Genomic DNA, 18,065 nt, shown 5'->3' with positions numbered 1-18,065 from the left:
CGCTGTGAATTGTGTAAGACTGATGAATCACAGACCTGTACCCCTGAAACAAATATGTTAATTTAAAAAAGAAAAGAAACAGTATAACCAATACCCCAGTGACCCCCTCATGCCACCGTCTTGATTGCCAGCATTGGATATCAGTAAATAGGTCTTACGTAAGTTAAAGGCAGAGTCCTTTCATGCTTCCTTTTGCACTCTGCTAGTTGCCAAATGAATGTCTCTGTAACAACTGAAAAGATTCTAGCTGCTGGTTGAAGTGATTCATGTGCAGGAAGTACAGATCATTTAATGCAATTTGTGAAGTACAACGTTGGGAATCCATTTTTAAACAGTAGGACTTTGACAAATGCAGATTACTTCATTATTCATAGGGGATTTAATTTGCACTCCTATTTTTCTGTTCCTGAGAGGTTTCCCAGGGCTCGAGTGTGGTGCTGTCTGCCTTTTCTCATCTGCACTTTATGCTTCATTGAAATAGCTTTATGAGCAAGTGACCCATGTGAGGAATGCTCTCTGCAGGCTGGGAGGGCAGGTTCCTCTCTCAGCAGGAGAACCAACAACTTTTTGAAGAAACTTCTTCCCTGGGATATTCTGCTCTCCTGTCAGGCAGCTCTAGTGTAATGGAAGTGTCTTTCTGGCATGGACAGAGTGTTAGAGCCCCCGTTAAAGTTGCAGGGTCACTGTCCCCTGATAGCACTGGCCATTGTAGCCACCTGTCAGATGTCATCTCTGGCTACGGCTGATTGAGTGCATATGTTTGAATACCTAGGGTTCTTTCATCAGAGGCTCTTTAGGCCAACTGTGGGGTTTCGCCCTGCCCTCTCTCCTGACCTTTTCGTAGCAAGGTAAGGCCTCACCTCTTCCATCTCTCCCACAGTGGATGTTGATGTAGAAGATTATTACCCAGCTTTCCTGGATATGGTGCGGAGCCTGCTGGATGGCAACATAGACTCGTCGCAGTACGAAGATTCACTAAGAGAGATGTTCACCATTCACGCCTACATTGCCTTCACCATGGACAAACTAATCCAGAGCATTGTCAGACAGGTGAGGGCACAGTGGAGGCTAGGTTTGGTGAGGGAAGAAGTCCTTACCTAAAGATGGATGAGGCAAAGAGAAAAGGCAAGATTTCTGTTGGAGAAAAAAAGGCAGTTTGCTCATAGAACGATGTTTATGGACGTATGGCTGTCTAGAGGAAAGGGGGGAGGTTAACATGATGTCGGATCTTTCATGTTAACAAAGTGGGAGTACTTCAGCCGCTAAATGGACTCCTTTGCTCTGCTCGGTATGCCCTCACAGTTGAGTGAGCCTACTGCCGACCCAATGTCTTGCCCCTTTCTCATTGCCTACCTATAGAGCGAGCATTGGTACTGGCCCCGCTCTTATCTAATGGCCCAGTGGGGAGCTTTCAGTGGGTAACGCTTCCACTTCTGTGTTGGTGATTCTGTGTATTGTCCTCATTTAATATTTGAAGTTCCTTTTGCGGGAATGGTTTCATACAACATCTTCTATAATACTATGTCTACCTCCCTATCTGAGGTTCTGCTTGACTTAGATTTGTAGTTGGTTTTGTGATTTGTTCCTGTGGCACCTCAGGAGTTTGTAGTATGTTCTTTACAGCAATGATAATTTGTAGCAAAAAGGTTTCTGCTTTTGCCTTGAGTTCTGAATTTCTGAAGGGATCAGAATGTCTTGTTGGTCATCACTTTCTTTAAAGTGAAAACTTGGGGCGCCTGGGTGGCTCAGTTGGTTAAGCGACTGCCTTCAGCTCAGGTCATGATCCTGGAGTCCCTGGATCGAGTCCCGCATCGGGCTTCCTGCTCCTCGAGGGGAGTCTGCTTCTCCCTCTGACCCTCACCCCTCTCATGCTCTCTCTCTCTCTCAAATAAATAAAAACCTTTAAAAAAATCATAAAGTGAAAACTTGACAAAGAAAATTCTAGAGTCTTCACTGCCACTATGGGGAATAAAAGCTTGTTGCTCAGTGTTTTCTTGGGGTAAAATATGGAATTCTTTGCAAAGTACCCAGGCTTTTGCCTTGATTTCGGAAGGATGCATGGCTCTGCGCCCTTTTACAGGATCTCCTCAGAGTCAGGGAAGAACACTTCACATAACTGAATCTTGGCATCTTCATGAAGGTTGTCAGGTATTCAGTTTTTTCCTGGAAATCGAAGAAGTTGAGAGGCCTTCCTAATTGAAATCGTTACATGGGTACCAACATAAACATATGTGAAATTAAATACATGTGAACTAGAAGCTCCAGTTACCATTTGCTCCTGCCTCTAAGTGTGCTGCTGCGACGGCTAGAAGTAAAGTCTTAACACGCCAGCCCAGCGCCCTTAAACACCCAGTGGGATTAACCTGTATAAACCCGAGGTTGGTTTTCGAAGCTATGTGTAGTTGTCCACTTATTAGAAGCACCTGGTTATGACTGAGTCAGTAATACGTAATGTCTAATCTTCTTAAGAAACAGGTTTTGTCCAGAAACCCAAATGCAGTGGGTTTTTTTTTTTAAGATTTCGTTTGAGAGACACACACACACACACGAGAGACAGAGGGAGAGAATCTCAAGCAGACTCCATACTGAGCGCAGAGCCTGACGTGGGGCTCAGTCCCTCAACTGTGCAATCACAATCTGAGCCAAAATCAAGAGTCAGATGCTTAACTGACTGAGCCACCCAGGCGCCCCCAAATCCAGTGGTTTTTTTTTTAAAGATTTTATTTATTTATTTGACACGGAGAGAGAGAGATAGCGAGAGCAGGGACACAAGCAGGGGGAGCGGGAGAGGGAGAAGCAGGCTTCCCGCCGAGCAAGGAGCCCGATGCGAGGCTCGATCCCAGGACCCCGGGATCATGACCCGAGCCAAAGGCAGACGCTTAACGACTGAGCCACACAGGCGCCCCCAGTGTTTTTAAAACCTATGTTCATGCTTCTCATCTTACTCCTCAATTGGAGGCATATCTTCTCTCATTCTCATCCTGTTTGATATTCTCCCAGAGTTCATTGCTGACTGGAGGTAGAACATATATTTCAAGGTCAAGCCATACATTTACCTTTTTCAGAGTACAGTTGATGCTTGAACAACAGGGCTTTGAACTGTGCTGGTCCACTTACACATGGATTCTTTACAATAAATACAGCATAGCACTGTAAATGCATTTTCTCTTCCTTATGATTTTCTTAATATTTTCTAGGTTTATTGTAAAAATATGGTATATAATACATATAACATACAAAATATTTGTTCATTGACTGTTTATGTTATCAGTAAGGCTTATCGGTCACTAGTAGACTATGAATAGTTAGGTTTTGGGGGAGTCAAAAGTTACATGCAGATTTTCGGCTTTGTGGAGGGTTATTGCCCCTACCCCTCACATTGTTCAAGGATCAGATGTAATTTAATAGGGATTTGTCTTAAGAACACAATAGGCGCTCTCACAGATACCTAGTACAGAACTCAGAAAATGGCCAATGTAGGGATTGGATTGGGAAGTTTTTGTTTTTTTTTTTTTCTCTCTCCTGCATGCCTTCTTTCTGGAAATCTGCTTCATTCTCATGCTCCTCTCTGCAGATGGACATTTGGCCACGTACTCAAGCCTTCTTCAGCCCCCTGAGACTTTGGCTTGCCATGGCAGTGCCTCTGGCCCCAGCATTGCTTGACCTTTCCATCTAGATGCTCGTCTGTCTACCAAACACATTCATTATGTCATTTTAAATTAGCAGGAGAGAGAATCTGAGCAGCCTAGCTTGGGAGTGTGAGCTGTCCAGTTGTCCCTGATTTTTTTTTTTTTTAAGATTTTATTTATTTATTTGACAGAGAGATAGAGAGCACAAGTAGGCAGGGAGGCAGGCAGAGGGAGAAGAAGAAGCAGGCTCCCCGCTGAGCAGGGAGCCTGACGTGGGGCTCAGTCCCAGGACCCTGGGATCATGACCTGAGCCGAAGACAGCCGCTTAACCAACTGAGCCACCTAGGCGCCTAAAGTTGTCCCTGATTTTATAGGGCTGCCCTTTTCAAAGACTCTAGGAGGGACCAGATATCCAAGAAGAGGGTGTGGATGGGGAGTCAGTGACATGGTCTGTTTCATCAAGACTGTTTTAACCAGAAGTGTCCACGTGATAGAGACCATGCTTTAGGTACACTTTTTTTACACTGCCTTTTTTTCCCCCTCTCTTGAACACTGTATCTTAAGCTTCTCCCTATGTTACCAGGTTATCGTAGGCATTATTTTAATGGCCACGTTAGAACCCATTGTCTGGACTCATTATAATTTAGCCATCTCCATTTGCTGGCCTTTCTACCACTGTCAGATCAGTCACCCTTCTGACCTTGCACTGTGTCCATTTATCTACAAATACACATACTTGTCATTTAAGACTTTTTTAAGTTAAAAATAAGTAGTTGTCATAGTTACTAGCACTTCAAAAAGGATGTATCTTCCTAAAAATAGAATGGCTTAGTGGTTTTTGAGAATTTTAAAGTAAAATAGACAAATTGATACTGCAGTTAACATTTTGCTTTTTTCTTGTGTATGTTTTTCACATTCTCTGGCATTTTTTATGAGTAAAGTTTCATTTGAGGGAATTTTTATTCCTCCATAGAAATATAGTCATAACTATGAGAATGGAAACTCTAAAAGGTTCAACTTCCCAGTCATCAGATAGTTTAAGAACAGAGTCTTGGGACACCTGGGTGACTCCATTGGTTAACCATCTACCTTCGGCTCAGGTCGTGATCCCAAGGTCCTGGGATCGAGTCCCACATCAGGCTCCTTGTTCAGCAGGGAGCCTGCTTCTCCTTCTGCCTACCACTCCCCCTGCTTGTGCTCTCTCTCTCTGACAAATAAAATCTCAAAAAAAGAACATAGTCTCAATAATTACCAACAGTCAATAGTGATTGACCTGTGTTGAAATTGAGTCAATTAACATTTACAATTTAAGTACTATATTTTTTATCTGATGTAGAAAAATAAGTAATGTATTAGAAAGAATATCCGCCTAGGCATCAGGAAGCTTGAATATTAGTCCTAACTCTATTCCTTCAGCTGGGAACTCCTGGGTAAGTGATTCAGCAACCAATTCTTGAACACCTAGTAAGTTTCAGACTTTGTACTCAGGCTGGGAATATAGACAGGGATCTAGCTTTCATGGTTCTCCACAGCCCCTGTCCTCACCTTGGCACACAGTGAGTGTTCTTATCTAAAATGGAAATTTGTCTCCTGTGTAACAGCACCCCCTCTTCAGCCTCCTGCCTGGGGTAGTTGTGTAGATCAAATGAGAAAAGGAGTGTGAAAGCAAGTTATAAATGGTAAAGAAGCACCATAAAAACAGGAAGCCATGAGAAATTTCTTTCATGTAAAATTTTTTTACAGTTCCTTAGAACTTTAAGCAGCACATTAACATGAGCTGCCTATGCTTTTGTTTGTTTGTTTAAGATTTTATTTATTTGACAGAGCACAAGCAAGGGGAGCTGCAGAGGGAGAGGGAAAAGCAGGCTCCCCACTGAGCAGGGAGCCCCATGTGGGGCTTGATCCTAGGATCCTGAGATCATCACCTGAGCCTGAGACAGACACTTAACTGACTGAGCCACCCAGGCGCCCTAGTTTTGCTTTTAAATAAATAGGAAAGATGGGGCGCCTGGGTGGCTCAGTTGGTTAAATGACTGCCTTCGGCTCAGGTCATGATCCTGGAGTCCCGGGATGAAGCCCCGCATTGGGCTCCCTGCTCAGCAGGGAGTCTGCTTCTCCCTCTGACCCTTCCCCCTCTCATGCTCTCTCTATCTCATTCTCTCTCTCAAATAAATAAATAAAATCTTTAAAAAAAAAATTATAATAGGAAAGCTTTAGTCATGGACAAGTGATACTGTTGAAGATTTAGGCTTAGTTATTCTCCAAGAATATGAAATACTGGTTTTGTGTGATTAATTTTCTAAAGTAACCAACCAAAAAAACTTTTTGAGCTGAGTCACTGGAACTATCAAAGGAAGGTTGACTGTATGAAAGGGAGAAATATTTTCTTGGTTCACTGATGACTTGCCTTTGCTTAATTCCAGCTGCAGCACATCGTGAGTGATGAAATCTGTGTGCAGGTGACTGACCTTTACCTGGCAGAAAACAATAATGGAGCCACAGGAGGCCAGTTGAACACGCAGACTTCCAGGAGTCTCCTGGAGTCAACATATCAACGGAAGGCTGAGCAACTCATGTCAGATGAGAATTGCTTTAAGGTGAGAGTTACTCATGTAGTCAAGGACCATGCTGGTGTGACAGTATAAGTTGTTGGAACTATGTCCATCAGAAATCAAAGCCATACCAGGATACTTTGATCCAGTGATTCCACTCCTGGAACTCTTTAGAGTTCCTATGAGCTCACTGGAGGGAATAAAAAACATGGAAATGTGGAAGTAAAAGACCGTCTCCCATGGACAGTCTGTTACTTTCTTGCCTTTCAAAAAAGTTAGTTGTCAAATATGATTTTTACAATTTTGTATTCTGCCTTTTTCTCTCTGGATGTTTTTTCATAGTATAATGCTTTGTAAATATTATAATGCTTTGTTTAAAAATGTTAATGCAGAGGGGCACCTGGCTGGCGTATTTGGAAGAGCATAAAACTCTTGATCTTGGGGTCATGAGTTCAAGCCCCATCACTAAAATAAATAAATAAATAAATATGCTAATACACATAATCCATGATTGTTGTAGAAAAGCTAAAAATTGTCACCTGTAGTGCTTCCCAGAAATAATTACTGATGACATTTCTAGACTTCTCTGTGCTTTTATAGGATTTGAAAGAGGGTATACTGGGGAAAATGGTCTGTAACTTATTTTGCTCAATTAGCAATACCTGGGTCTTCATCTGTTCATGACTGTTTGATATTTTATAGAGAATTATGACTGTCTTGTCATTTAGGTGTTTTCCATTTTCCACCATTACTCCACTGTTGTTGCTAGTTAATAAAACAAGTAGTTGGGAACAACCTAGATGTCCAATCCACTGTGGGAATGGTTAATAGCAGCCTATTGTGTGAATTCCAGGTGGCATATTTTGGAGCCTGTAATAGTGAATCATAAATTACAAAAATACTGAATCAAATAAAAGGATACAAAGCTGTGTGTACTATGATTGCAGCTATGTAACCAACAAAACGTGTATGTATTTACATAAGAAGGGCAGGTTCCTGTGGCCCAGAATAAGATTTGTAGTTGGCCAAGCAGAGAGAGCTAACATATCCTTGTTAGATATGTTCCATGTACTTGAATGATCTGACCCCAGATCGTCCACTTAGTTGTCTGCTTCTACTTTCAGTTATTTCTTTAGTTTCTTTTCTTTTTTTTTTTTTTTAAAGATTTTATTTATTTATTTGACAGAGACAGAGCGAGAGAGGGAACACAAGCAGGGGGAGTGGGAGAGAGAGAAGCAGGCTTCCCACGGAGCAGGGAGCCTGATGTGGGGCTTGATCCCAGGACCCTGGGATCATGACCTGAGCCGAAGGCAGACGCTTAACGACTGAGCCACTCAGGTGCCCCTATTTCTTTAGTTTCTAATCCATCACCTGTACTCTTTGCAGGACAGAAGACATTTCTTAAGCTTTTCGGGGTTGTTGATTTTTTTCTTCAGGGTTTTAAACCTATAAATGTTTATTAGAAGTTTACTGTGTGTTTTGTTTTTTTTTTTTTAAGATTTTATTTATTTATTTGAGACAGAGAGAATGAGAGAGACAGAGAGCACATGAGAGGGGGGAGGGTCAGAGGGAGAAGCAGGCTCCCCGCCGAGCAGGGAGCCCTATGCGGGACTCGATCCCGGGACTCCAGGATCACGACCTGAGCCGAAGGCAATTGCTTAACCAACTGAGCCACCCAGGCGCCCCTACTGTGTGTTTTTCATAGTGAGTGGAATTACCGTCCTCACCCACAATGACTTAACAATGGATTACATTGTGTAGTGAGGGCCTATGAAGGAATGGGTAGACTTACCCTATGGATAAGAATAGTTTTCAGAGTGGCAGACGGAATAGCAGAAACAAAGGCTTAGTAACCAAAAAAAATTATGTCAGTGATCCTTTAAAATGTTCATTTGGAGAACAAAATTTGATACTATTAACATTAAGCATAAGCAGCCCTTCAGATCCCCTGCCCACCCCTGAGCCCCAGCCTCCTCTCCATTTTGTTTCTGTGTACATCGTACACTGCTTTTTAAAAACTCAGCCACGTTTAGCTCTCTGTGTATCCATTCAGACCCTCTTCTGTGCCTTTACGTACATACATGTGTGTATATGGAAATAAATGACATTAGGCTGCACATTCTGCATCATGGTTTTTTTCATTTAGTATGGCTTAGAATTTCTCTGTTTTGATTTATATAGATCCAGCTCATTTTTCACCTGCTTTGTCATGCTTAAGAGTAAAAATGGGGCGCCTGGGTGGCTCAGTTGGTTGAGCGACTGCCTTCGGCTCAGGTCATGATCCTGGAGTCCCTGGATCGAGTCCCACATCGGGCTCCCTGCTCGGCAGGGAGTCTGCTTCTCCCTCTGCCCCTCTCCCCTCTCATGTGCTCTCTCTCATTCTCTCTGAAATAAATAAATAAAACCTTTAAAAAAAAAAAAAAAGAGTAAAAATGTACCATAGTTTAAAAATGTACCATAGTTTTAAAAAAAAATCATTCCTGGAAAAAAAAAAAAGTCTTGAAAAAAAGGGGGGCGGCCCCTGGGTGGCTCAGTCGTTCAGGCATTAAGCACCTGCCTTCGGCTCAGGTCATGATCCCAGGGTCCTGGGATCCAAGCCCCGCATCAGGCTCCCTGCTCGGCGGGGAGCCTCCTTCTCCTTCTCCCACTCTCCCTGCTTGTGTTCCCTCTCTGTGTCAAAAAAAAAAAAAAAAAAGCTTTAAAAATTTTTCAGAAAATCATTCCTGGGACACCCGGGTGGCTCAGGACACTCTAAGCATCCGACTCTTCATTTCTGCTCCGGTCATGATCTTGGGGTCGTGAGATTGAGTCCCACGTCCGGCTCACACTCAGTGCGGAGTCTGCTTGAGATTCTCGCCCTCTGCCCCTCCCCGCCGCTCGCCCTTTTTCTGTCTCTCTCAAATAAATAGAATCTTAAAAAAAATCATTCCCTTCGTGGTGAACATTTAAACAATTTCCATTTTTTACTTTCTCAAATAGTGCTATATCCTAGTGCTTGTATCCTAGTGCACATATGTTAGAATTTGAAGTGGAGACCAAGAAATGAAATCACTGGGTCAAAGAGTGTGTATATTTTACATTTTAAATAAATAAATACATATATATACATATATATACGTATATATATTCTTTTAATTTTTGTTTTAAGTAGGCTCCACACCCAACATGGGGCATGAACTCAGGACCCTGAGATCACAAGCCGCACGCTCCACCAACTGAGCTGGCCAAGTGTCCCTGAATGTTGCATTTTAATGGAGAATGCCATCTCACTCTCTACAGCCACAGGCTGTATATACTAGAGTACTCTTTTTCTTTTCTTTTTTCTTTTAAGATTTTATTTTTTTATTTTTTTGAGAGAGCACGTGAGCGGGGGCAAGGGCAGGGGGAGAGAGGGATTCTTCAGCAGGCTCCATGCTCAGCCTGAGCCCAGTGCAGGGCTTAATCTCACGACCCTGAGATCATGACCCTGAGTAAAATCCAGAATCCGATACTCAACTGACTGAGCCACCAGGCTCCCCTAGGGTGCACTTCTATAGGAGCATTTATTTCCCCATCCTTAGTTAACACTGGGTATTATCAAACTTCTTTATTTTGGCCGTTTGGGTGGCTAGAAAATTACATTATTCTGATTCATATTTCCCCGTTCTCTATCATTGCCCATTTCTGTTTCCTTTTCTGTGTATTGCTTATTCATATCTTTCACCCTGTGTTTGGGAGGAATGTATAGTTCTTTTTATGTACTTTTAAAAATAGGGTTTTCTCTGGTGTAGTTTCTCTGAAATTGATTGGACTTCCCCTGTATCCTTCAGTGGCCACCTGAGTGTCACTTCAGTGACATGAAATCATTCTCAGCTCACCGAGGAGCAATTGTTTATTCCCATAGTATACCGCCCATGTCTCTAGAATGTACCTTGGTAGTTACCTTAGTTGTAATGTAAATATAGCTGTTTATATTTCTGTTTCCTTTACTGAATTGGGCTCCTCCGAGCTAGAAACTGTGTTGTCTTCTAAAGGTACCTGATAAATAATAGACATTCAGTGACCATATGTTGAATGAATGAAGTATAGGATATTGGTGAAGGAGATATGTAGAAAGAGGGTCCAAATAGTAGAGGATCCTCAGCCATACTAAGTAAAAGCTTGAACTTTCCGAATGTGGTTGGTAAGTGGTGAAGCATTTTTAAGGACTATCCCACTGGATTTGAGCTTTCAGGAAGATCAGTTTGGTAGCACTGAGTAAGGAGGAGTGGAGGAACCAGAGGTGTGTTTACAACTGGAGGCAGTTACCATTTGGGTGATGGATGTGGGCAGTCAAATAATGAGACTAGTCAAGACTTGGGGAGTGGTTGCAGAGATGCGATAACCAGGGTAAACGCATGGTTAAGGGCCTAACAAGACAGGTGACAGGTGAGATTAAGTTCAGTTTTAAGTAGAAAGGAGACGGTCTTCTCAGTATCACCTTAAAGACTGATTTCCTTAAGCAGTAGGATAAATCTTGACACTCTAGGTCACCCTGGTCGGGTGGGGAGGAGCAAACTCCTAGGGACAGTTTTTTAAAATCTATTTTGGAAGTAACTGTGTTTGTATTTATGTTGTATGTATTATGTTCTTGTCATGTTTTAAATTTTACTAGCAGGTAGGAATTTTTAAAGCTTCTCTGAAAGAACACTTGGAATCAGAACTGGCTTCTGGTCCTGTTTACTTACTGACTCAGTAGACTTGAGAAGTGAGAACTCTGATTTTTAGGTTTTTCCCTGTGTAAAATGAAGAAGGTTGAAATAGATGATTCTCAAGCTTCCTTGTAAAATGATCTTCTCCATGTGATTTGGACAGTGATCTTATCTGCAGTAAGCCATTAGGATAAGGACATTGAAAATCTTGGGATTCTGACAGGGGAGGTCCCATGTGCCACCACCATTTGATAGTTTTTTATGCAAAGCATGACTTGTTTTTTGCCTCTAATCAGTGTATTGCTTTTAAATAGGAATTTTTTAAAAAATCATAACAAATGTTAGAAATCAGAATTTTGAGAACTTCAAATATGATTGATACCATTACAGCAGATCACTTTGTTAATACGTGGATGCTTTGTGTTCTTTACACCACAGTGTGTATGATGGCTTGGGTAGTCTTTTTATTTTATTTTAAGATTTTATTTTTAAGTAATCTCTACACCTAATATGGGGCTCAAACTTGCAATCCAGAGATCGACTATCACATGCTCTACGACTGAGCCAGCCAGGTGCCCCCTTGGGTGGTCATCCTTCTGGCGGTAGAATTGATTGCTGCTCTCTGTTGGGTTTGATGTTTTCTGCTTCACCTTAGTATAAGAAGTTCTTTTTCCTTTTCCTTCTTTATTTCCTTTTCTTCTCTTTTTTCTTTCATGCTTAACGTTTTTGTATTAAGTTCCAAAAATGGGATTATTGGGTAAAATGGCATTGACATTTTATGGTTCTGGCTTTATGCTATATTTCTTTCCAATGAACAAAATAAGTTTAAAACACTCTTACATTGATTATTGCTTCAGCTAATACAAGAGGTATGAAACATGAAATGGTACTTTTTGCTCTAACCTTTCATTGTGCTGGTAGCAAGATTGGACTTTTGCCTTTTTTATCACCTGTCTCCTAAACTTTGGAGTACCTGCCTCATCTCTTCAATTAGAGTGAAGTTTTATAACTTTATTGCCTCCCTACCTCCCAACCCTTGAGTAGCTAGGTTATAGGTTTGGAGGAGATGGTCTTTTGTTTACATCCTGGTTTCTTATTTGCAGCTTATGTTTATTCAGAGCCAGGGCCAGGTTCAGCTGACCATTGAGCTCCTGGACACGGAAGAGGAGAACTCCGATGACCCTGTAGAAGCAGAGGTATGGACAAGTATATTGCAGAAACTGTGTGCTTAGAGAGCGGTCCTATCCTGAGAATCTGCCTCGTGATAGTCTTCTAGAAGGCCAAGACAGCCTCAGCCCTGTTAAGGGTCAGAACCTGATGCTTAAAGTATAGGCCATTCCAGCCATGTGTTCAGCGGAAGGGAAGGGCTGTCTAGTGGTAGATATTTAGGGTTGATGGCAATCTCATTTAGCCGTCAGTAAAGCCATCTCTCAGGACATTTTATGGTTGGCAACTTTCCTGTTTTTCTTCTAAAGTATAAGAAACAACACATGAGGTACCATCTGCCCGGTATCATCTTGATTTTGTGTCATGTTTACTTTTTATTGGGATAGATGAAGCCAGGAGTTGTCAACCCCACAGAGTGGATAGAGTGAGTTGGTTATCATAGCTAGGCGTAGCAGGTAATGTTAATGAGAGACGCAAGCCATGTGTATGATGTTGAGGGGCTATGGAAGGGAGATTGTTGTTCTGTGGGAATATTGGCTCCTGGTTGCCAAATCTTGGGGAAAAAATTTTCTGAGATTCCAGAAATCCAGATTTTAATGTGAAAGATACTGATTTTCAGACATTTGCCACTGTATGTTTTCTTCTTTAACAACACCCTCTGTGGGGAAATAAAACTTGTCAGTGAGCCAGTCTCTACCCATTTATGACTTCTGATAACCTTTAAAGTATCTCAGACAAACTTAGGGTTTTGTCACCTAAGAGGAATTTATAGCTGTGTGTCAATACCAAGTAACAGCGTGTCATTATGGAAAGATATTTTTGATGTTAAAATTTAAGGGTTTCTGAAGTTTAGTCCTTGAATTTGCTAGACTACCTGAGAAGGATGGAGTCCAGTTTTTGTACTCTCTCTCCACCCCCGTTTTGTATTTATAATCCTAGCGTTGGTCAGACTATGTGGAACGATACATGAATTCTGATACTACCTCTCCTGAGCTTCGTGAGCACCTGGCACGGAAACCAGTATTTCTCCCAAGGTGAGTGACCTGAGTCACGTATTGGCAGTATATGCTTGCACAGGGTTGAGGAACAGAAAGTTAAATGACTTTCAGATCCTTGGTTTTCGCTTACTCAGTTCGTTGTTCTGTCTGCTGAACAGCAAGGACACTGAGGACACTAATTCAAGGTTTCTATGGCTGTTCTACCATGAGCTTACCTGGAACATGTGCCCCAAAGCATCAGAGAAGTGAGAGCTTTAGAGAATCAACGGTAACTTTCCTGTGTTGGAGAGGAGTGTGTGGCGGAGTCTCCAAACCTTGATGATTCATGAGGAAGACTCACAGGACTCAGCTTGTAGTCATACTCACAGTGATGATTTACAGTGAAAGAATACAGAGCTAAATCAATATGGGGAGAAGGCATCTGTGACGAAGTCAGAGGAAACCAGGTGCAAGCTTCCAAGAGTCCTCTTCTATTGCAGCCACATGGGACGCTCTTAATTCCTCCAAGCAACAAATGATGACAGTATGTTTGAAACACTGTCTACCAGGGAAGCTCATTAGGAGACTCAGTGCCAGGGTTTTTTATTGGGTGATAGTCATGTAGGCACTGTCTGCCTAGCATGTAACAAAATTCCAGACTCCCAGAAAGAAAGCAGGTTTTCAGATGAAACCACATATTTGTGTGAACAGTTTAGGTACAGTGAGCCACTTTTATTGCTTAGGGAATGGTGGAAACCCTCCCCAAATCCAAGATTCCAGAACCCAGCCAAGTGACAACCTTGAAAGCAGACCTTTCAAAAGATAGCAGTCTTACCAAAAATAATAAGATACCTAGGAATAAATGTAACCAAAGAGGTGAAAGACCTATACTCTGAAAACTATAAAACATTGATGATGGAAATTGAAGAAGACAACGAAGTAGGAACACATTCCATGCTCATGGATTGTAAGAAGAAATATAATGTCTACACTACCTGATGCAATCTACACATTTAATGCAATCCCTATCAAAATACCACCAGCATTTTTCACAGACCTAGAACAAATAATCCTAAAATTAGTATGGAACCACAAAAGACCCTGATAGCCAAACAACCTTGAAAAAGAAAAGAAAAGCTGGAGGTATCACAACTCCAGACTCCAGTTATATTACAAAGCTGTAGTAATCAAAACAGTATGGTACTGTCACAAAAACAGACACGTAGATCAATAGAACAGAATAGAAAACCCAGCAATAAACCCATGATTTTATGGTCAAATAATTAAGCAGGAAAGAATATCCAATGGGAAAAAGACAGTCTCTTCAATAAATGGTGTTGGGAAAACTGGTCAGCTACATGCAAAAGAATGAAACTGGACCGCTTTTACACTACATACAAAAGTAAATTCAAAATGGATTTTAAAAGACCTACATGTGAGACCTGAAACCATAAAAATCCTAGAAGAGAACTCAAGCAGTAATTTCTGTGAGTCTGCTGTAGCAACATTTTTCTAGATAAGTTTCCTGAGGCAAGGGAAACAAAAACTCTTGGGACTACATCAAAATAAAAAGCTCTGCACAGCAAAGGAAATAATCAAAACTAAAAGGCAACCTACAGAATGGGAGAAGATATTTGCAAATGACATATCTGATAAAGGGTTAGTATCCAAAATATATAAAGTACTTAACACAACTCAACACCCCCCAAAAACAAATAATCCAATTAAAAACGGGCAGGGGGCGCCTGGGTGACTCAGTCAGTAAAGCGTCTGGCTCTACACTCAGCAGGGAGTCTGCTTGAGATTTTCTCTCTCCTTCTGCCCTCATGCGCGCCCCCCCCCCCCCGCATGGGTGCACTCGCTTGCTTGCTCATTCGCTCTTCCTCTCTCTCTCAAATAAATCTTTAAAAAAAAAAAAAAAAAAAAACGGGCAGAAGACATGAACACACATTGCTCCAAAGAAGATCTATAGGTTGCTGACAGGTAATATGAAAAGATGCTTAACATCACTGATCATCAGGGAAATGCAAATCAAAACTACAATGAAACATTGCCTTACACCTGTCAGAATGGCTAACATCAAAAAACACAAGAAACAATGCTGGCAAGGATGTGGGAAAAAAGGCACCCTCTTGCACTGTTGGTGGGAATGCAAACTGGTGCAGCTACTGTGGAAAACAGTATGGAGGTTCCTCAAAAAATTAAAAATAGAACTGCCCTGTGATCCAGGAATTGCTCTACTGGGTATTTACCCAAAAAATACAAAAACACTAGGTCAAAGGGATACATGCACCCTTATGTTTAGAGCAGCATTATCTACAATAGCCAAGATATGGAAGCAGCCTAAGTGTCCATCGATAGATAAATGGATAAAGAAGATGTGGTATATATATACAATGGAATATTATTCAGCCATAAGAAGGAATGAAATCTTGCCATTTGCAACAACATGGGTGGAGCTAGAGGGTATTATAGAGTATAAGCTAAGTGAAATAAGTCAGAGAAAGACAAATACCATATGAATTCACTCATATGTGGAATTTAAGAAATAAACCAGCCACAGGGGAGAAAGAAGAGAGAGACAAACCAAGAAACAGACTCATTTAACTAGAGAGCAAACTGATGGTCCACCAGAGGAGGTGGGTGGGGGAGTGGGTGACATAGGTGATGGGGATTAAGGAGGACCCTTGTCGAGATGAGCACTGGCTGATGTATGGAAGTGTTGAATCACTATATTGTACATCTGCAGCTAATACAACACTGTGCGTTAACTGTATTAGAATTACATTTCTAAAAAATAATAAAGTAGAGCTCTCTTTTGAAGATAATAGGAAAAACTCACAAAAGATAGTCTTAGGTCTGCTATATTCACTTCACAGAATTTTGAAAATTTCCTCCCTATTTATGGGCAGTGTGTTGTTGGTCCTCTATCTGAGGATGAAAATGGAGTTTCAAAAGTAGAAAAGAGGTTTTGCTGTAGTAGAGTCGCTTTCTTCCTTCCCAGAAGCTCATACGTGAAATCCCACGTCTTACATTTCCAGAAAGGTATTATCCCAATAAAGATGGTCCCCCACTTAGGATAGTTTGACTATTGATTTTTGGACTTTACAGTGATACAAAAGTGAGACACACTCACTAGAAACCATTTTGAATTTGGAATTGGGTCTTTTCCCAGGCTAGTGATCTGTGGTATGACCCTCTTGCGATGCTGGGCAGGGGCCCCAACTCCTGGTCAGCCTTACGAGCACAAGGGTCAAGAACTGACACACTTAGCACCGTTCTGTACCCATACGGCCACTTCGTTTTCATTTTCCAGACTGTAGTCAATAAATTACATGACATATGCAACACTTTATTACAAAATAGACTTTGTGTTAGATGATCTTGCCCGGTTGTAGGCTAAAGTGTGTTCTGAGCACTTTAAAGTGGGCTAGACTAAGCTGTGATGTTCATTCAGTAGGTTAGGTTTATAAAATGCACTTTTGACTTACAATATTTTTAACTTCTTATCAGGATGTAACCCCTAAGTCAAGGAAGATCTGTGTTGTTGTTACTATTAGACTGAGTTCTAGTCAGAACATGAAAAGGGGGTGTGTGAGCAGAAGGGTCCTGCCAGCCTCCTCATTCCTTGGTTCATTTGGCAGACTTCGAGCAGCTGCTCTGTGCCAGGCCTCTCTTCAACAAAACAGACTTCGTCTCCAGGTTTATGAACTAGTACAGTAAACGTATCCTGTATTTCTCCCCAGGTTGGCCAAGTTTTTGAAAGATTTATAACCTGTGTTGTAGAGGGTGTGGGCTAGGAAAGCACTTTCATATTCTGTGGGGAAAATATAAATTGATACAATCATTCTGGGGCCAGGGCAATTAAAATATATGGGAACTTTACCCTACAGCTTTGGTTTCTAATAATTTGCCTTACAGCTATTATACCTGAGATTCTCAGTCTTTTTGGCCTTGAGATCCCTTATATTCTTAGAGACTGAATATTTCAAAAAGCTTTTGTTTATGTGGATTATATCAGGTAGCATTTTTTTAAAGATTATTTGGGGGGGCATGAGTAGGGGAGGGGCAGAGGGAGAGGAAGAGAATCTCAAGCAGACTCCCCGCTGAGCGCAGAGCCCCGGGCCTGGCCTCCCGGGCTCAATCTCATGACCCTGAGATCATGACCTGAGCCAAAACCAAGAGTCCGACACTCAGCCAGCTGAGCTATCCAGGCGCCCCTTCATTGTTTTTGTTTTTGTTTTTTTAAGATTTTATTTATTTATTTGACAGAGACACAGAGAGGGAACACAAGCAGGGGGGAGTGGGAGAGGGAGAAGCAGGCTTCCTGCTGAGCAGGGAGCCCGATGTGGGACTCGATCCCAGGACCCTGGGATCATGACCTGAGCCAAAGGCAGACACTTAACAACTGAGCCACCCAGGTGCCCCATTGTTCATTTTTTGAGAAAATAGCTGCCAGCACATACTCCAGGATGGCTAGTCCATTGTTCTTTCAGGTAAAAAAAAGTGATCCATTTGCCACTCAGGCAGTGCTCGAGTGCTTCCCTTTAAGAATCCCATAGTGTTTTGGCACACAAGGGTGCTGTATGTGTAGTTCCCATTTTCCCACATAGCATTTTAAAAGGATGTGAACTAAGGGGCTGGGATTTGAAAAATATGTTACTGCTTCATCAAGGATGTGTGGTTTTTGGGGTTTTTTTTTTTTTAAAGATTTTATTTATTTATTTGACAGAGATAGAGAACAAGTAGGCAGAGAGGCAGGGAGAGGGAGAAGCAGGCTCCCTGCCGAGCAGTGAGCCTGATGCGGGGCTGGATCCCAGAACTCTGGGATCATGACCTGAGCCAAAGGCAGCTGCTTAACCGACTGAGCCACCCAGGCGCCCCTCAAGGATGTGTGTTTTTGTTGTTGTTGTTTTTAAGTTTTATTTTTTTAGGGATGCTTGGGTGGCTCAGTCAGTTAAGCATCTGCCTTCAGCCCAGGTTCCTGGGATCGAGTCCCGCATCGGGCTCCCTGCTCAGCGGGGGACCTGCTTCTCCCTCTGCCTGCCATTCCCCCTGCTTGTGTTCTCT

The 18,065-nt window shown here is 42.0% G+C and overlaps 1 protein-coding gene across 2 annotated transcripts in view; it reads left to right on the top strand.

Moving 5' to 3' along the window:
- The window catches only part of SIN3A (SIN3 transcription regulator family member A), a 67,066-nt gene that overhangs the window by 42,722 nt on the left and 6,279 nt on the right, over positions 1-18,065 (top strand). For both annotated transcript variants that reach the window (XM_034994557.1, XM_034994556.1), the window contains 4 exons: positions 881-1,050; positions 6,053-6,226; positions 11,955-12,047; positions 12,958-13,052. In XM_034994557.1, the coding sequence (XP_034850448.1) occupies positions 881-1,050; positions 6,053-6,226; positions 11,955-12,047; positions 12,958-13,052 (532 nt within the window). The remainder of the gene's footprint in view (positions 1-880; positions 1,051-6,052; positions 6,227-11,954; positions 12,048-12,957; positions 13,053-18,065) is intronic.

This window comes from Mirounga leonina, unplaced genomic scaffold, assembly GCF_011800145.1.
Source record: "Mirounga leonina isolate KUSES-001 unplaced genomic scaffold, KU_Mleo_1.0 Mir_91, whole genome shotgun sequence".
NCBI classification, from domain to species: domain Eukaryota; kingdom Metazoa; phylum Chordata; class Mammalia; order Carnivora; family Phocidae; genus Mirounga; species Mirounga leonina.
The sequence above is the reverse complement of the archived record's forward strand: the minus strand, read 5'-3'. Positions and strand labels throughout refer to the sequence as shown.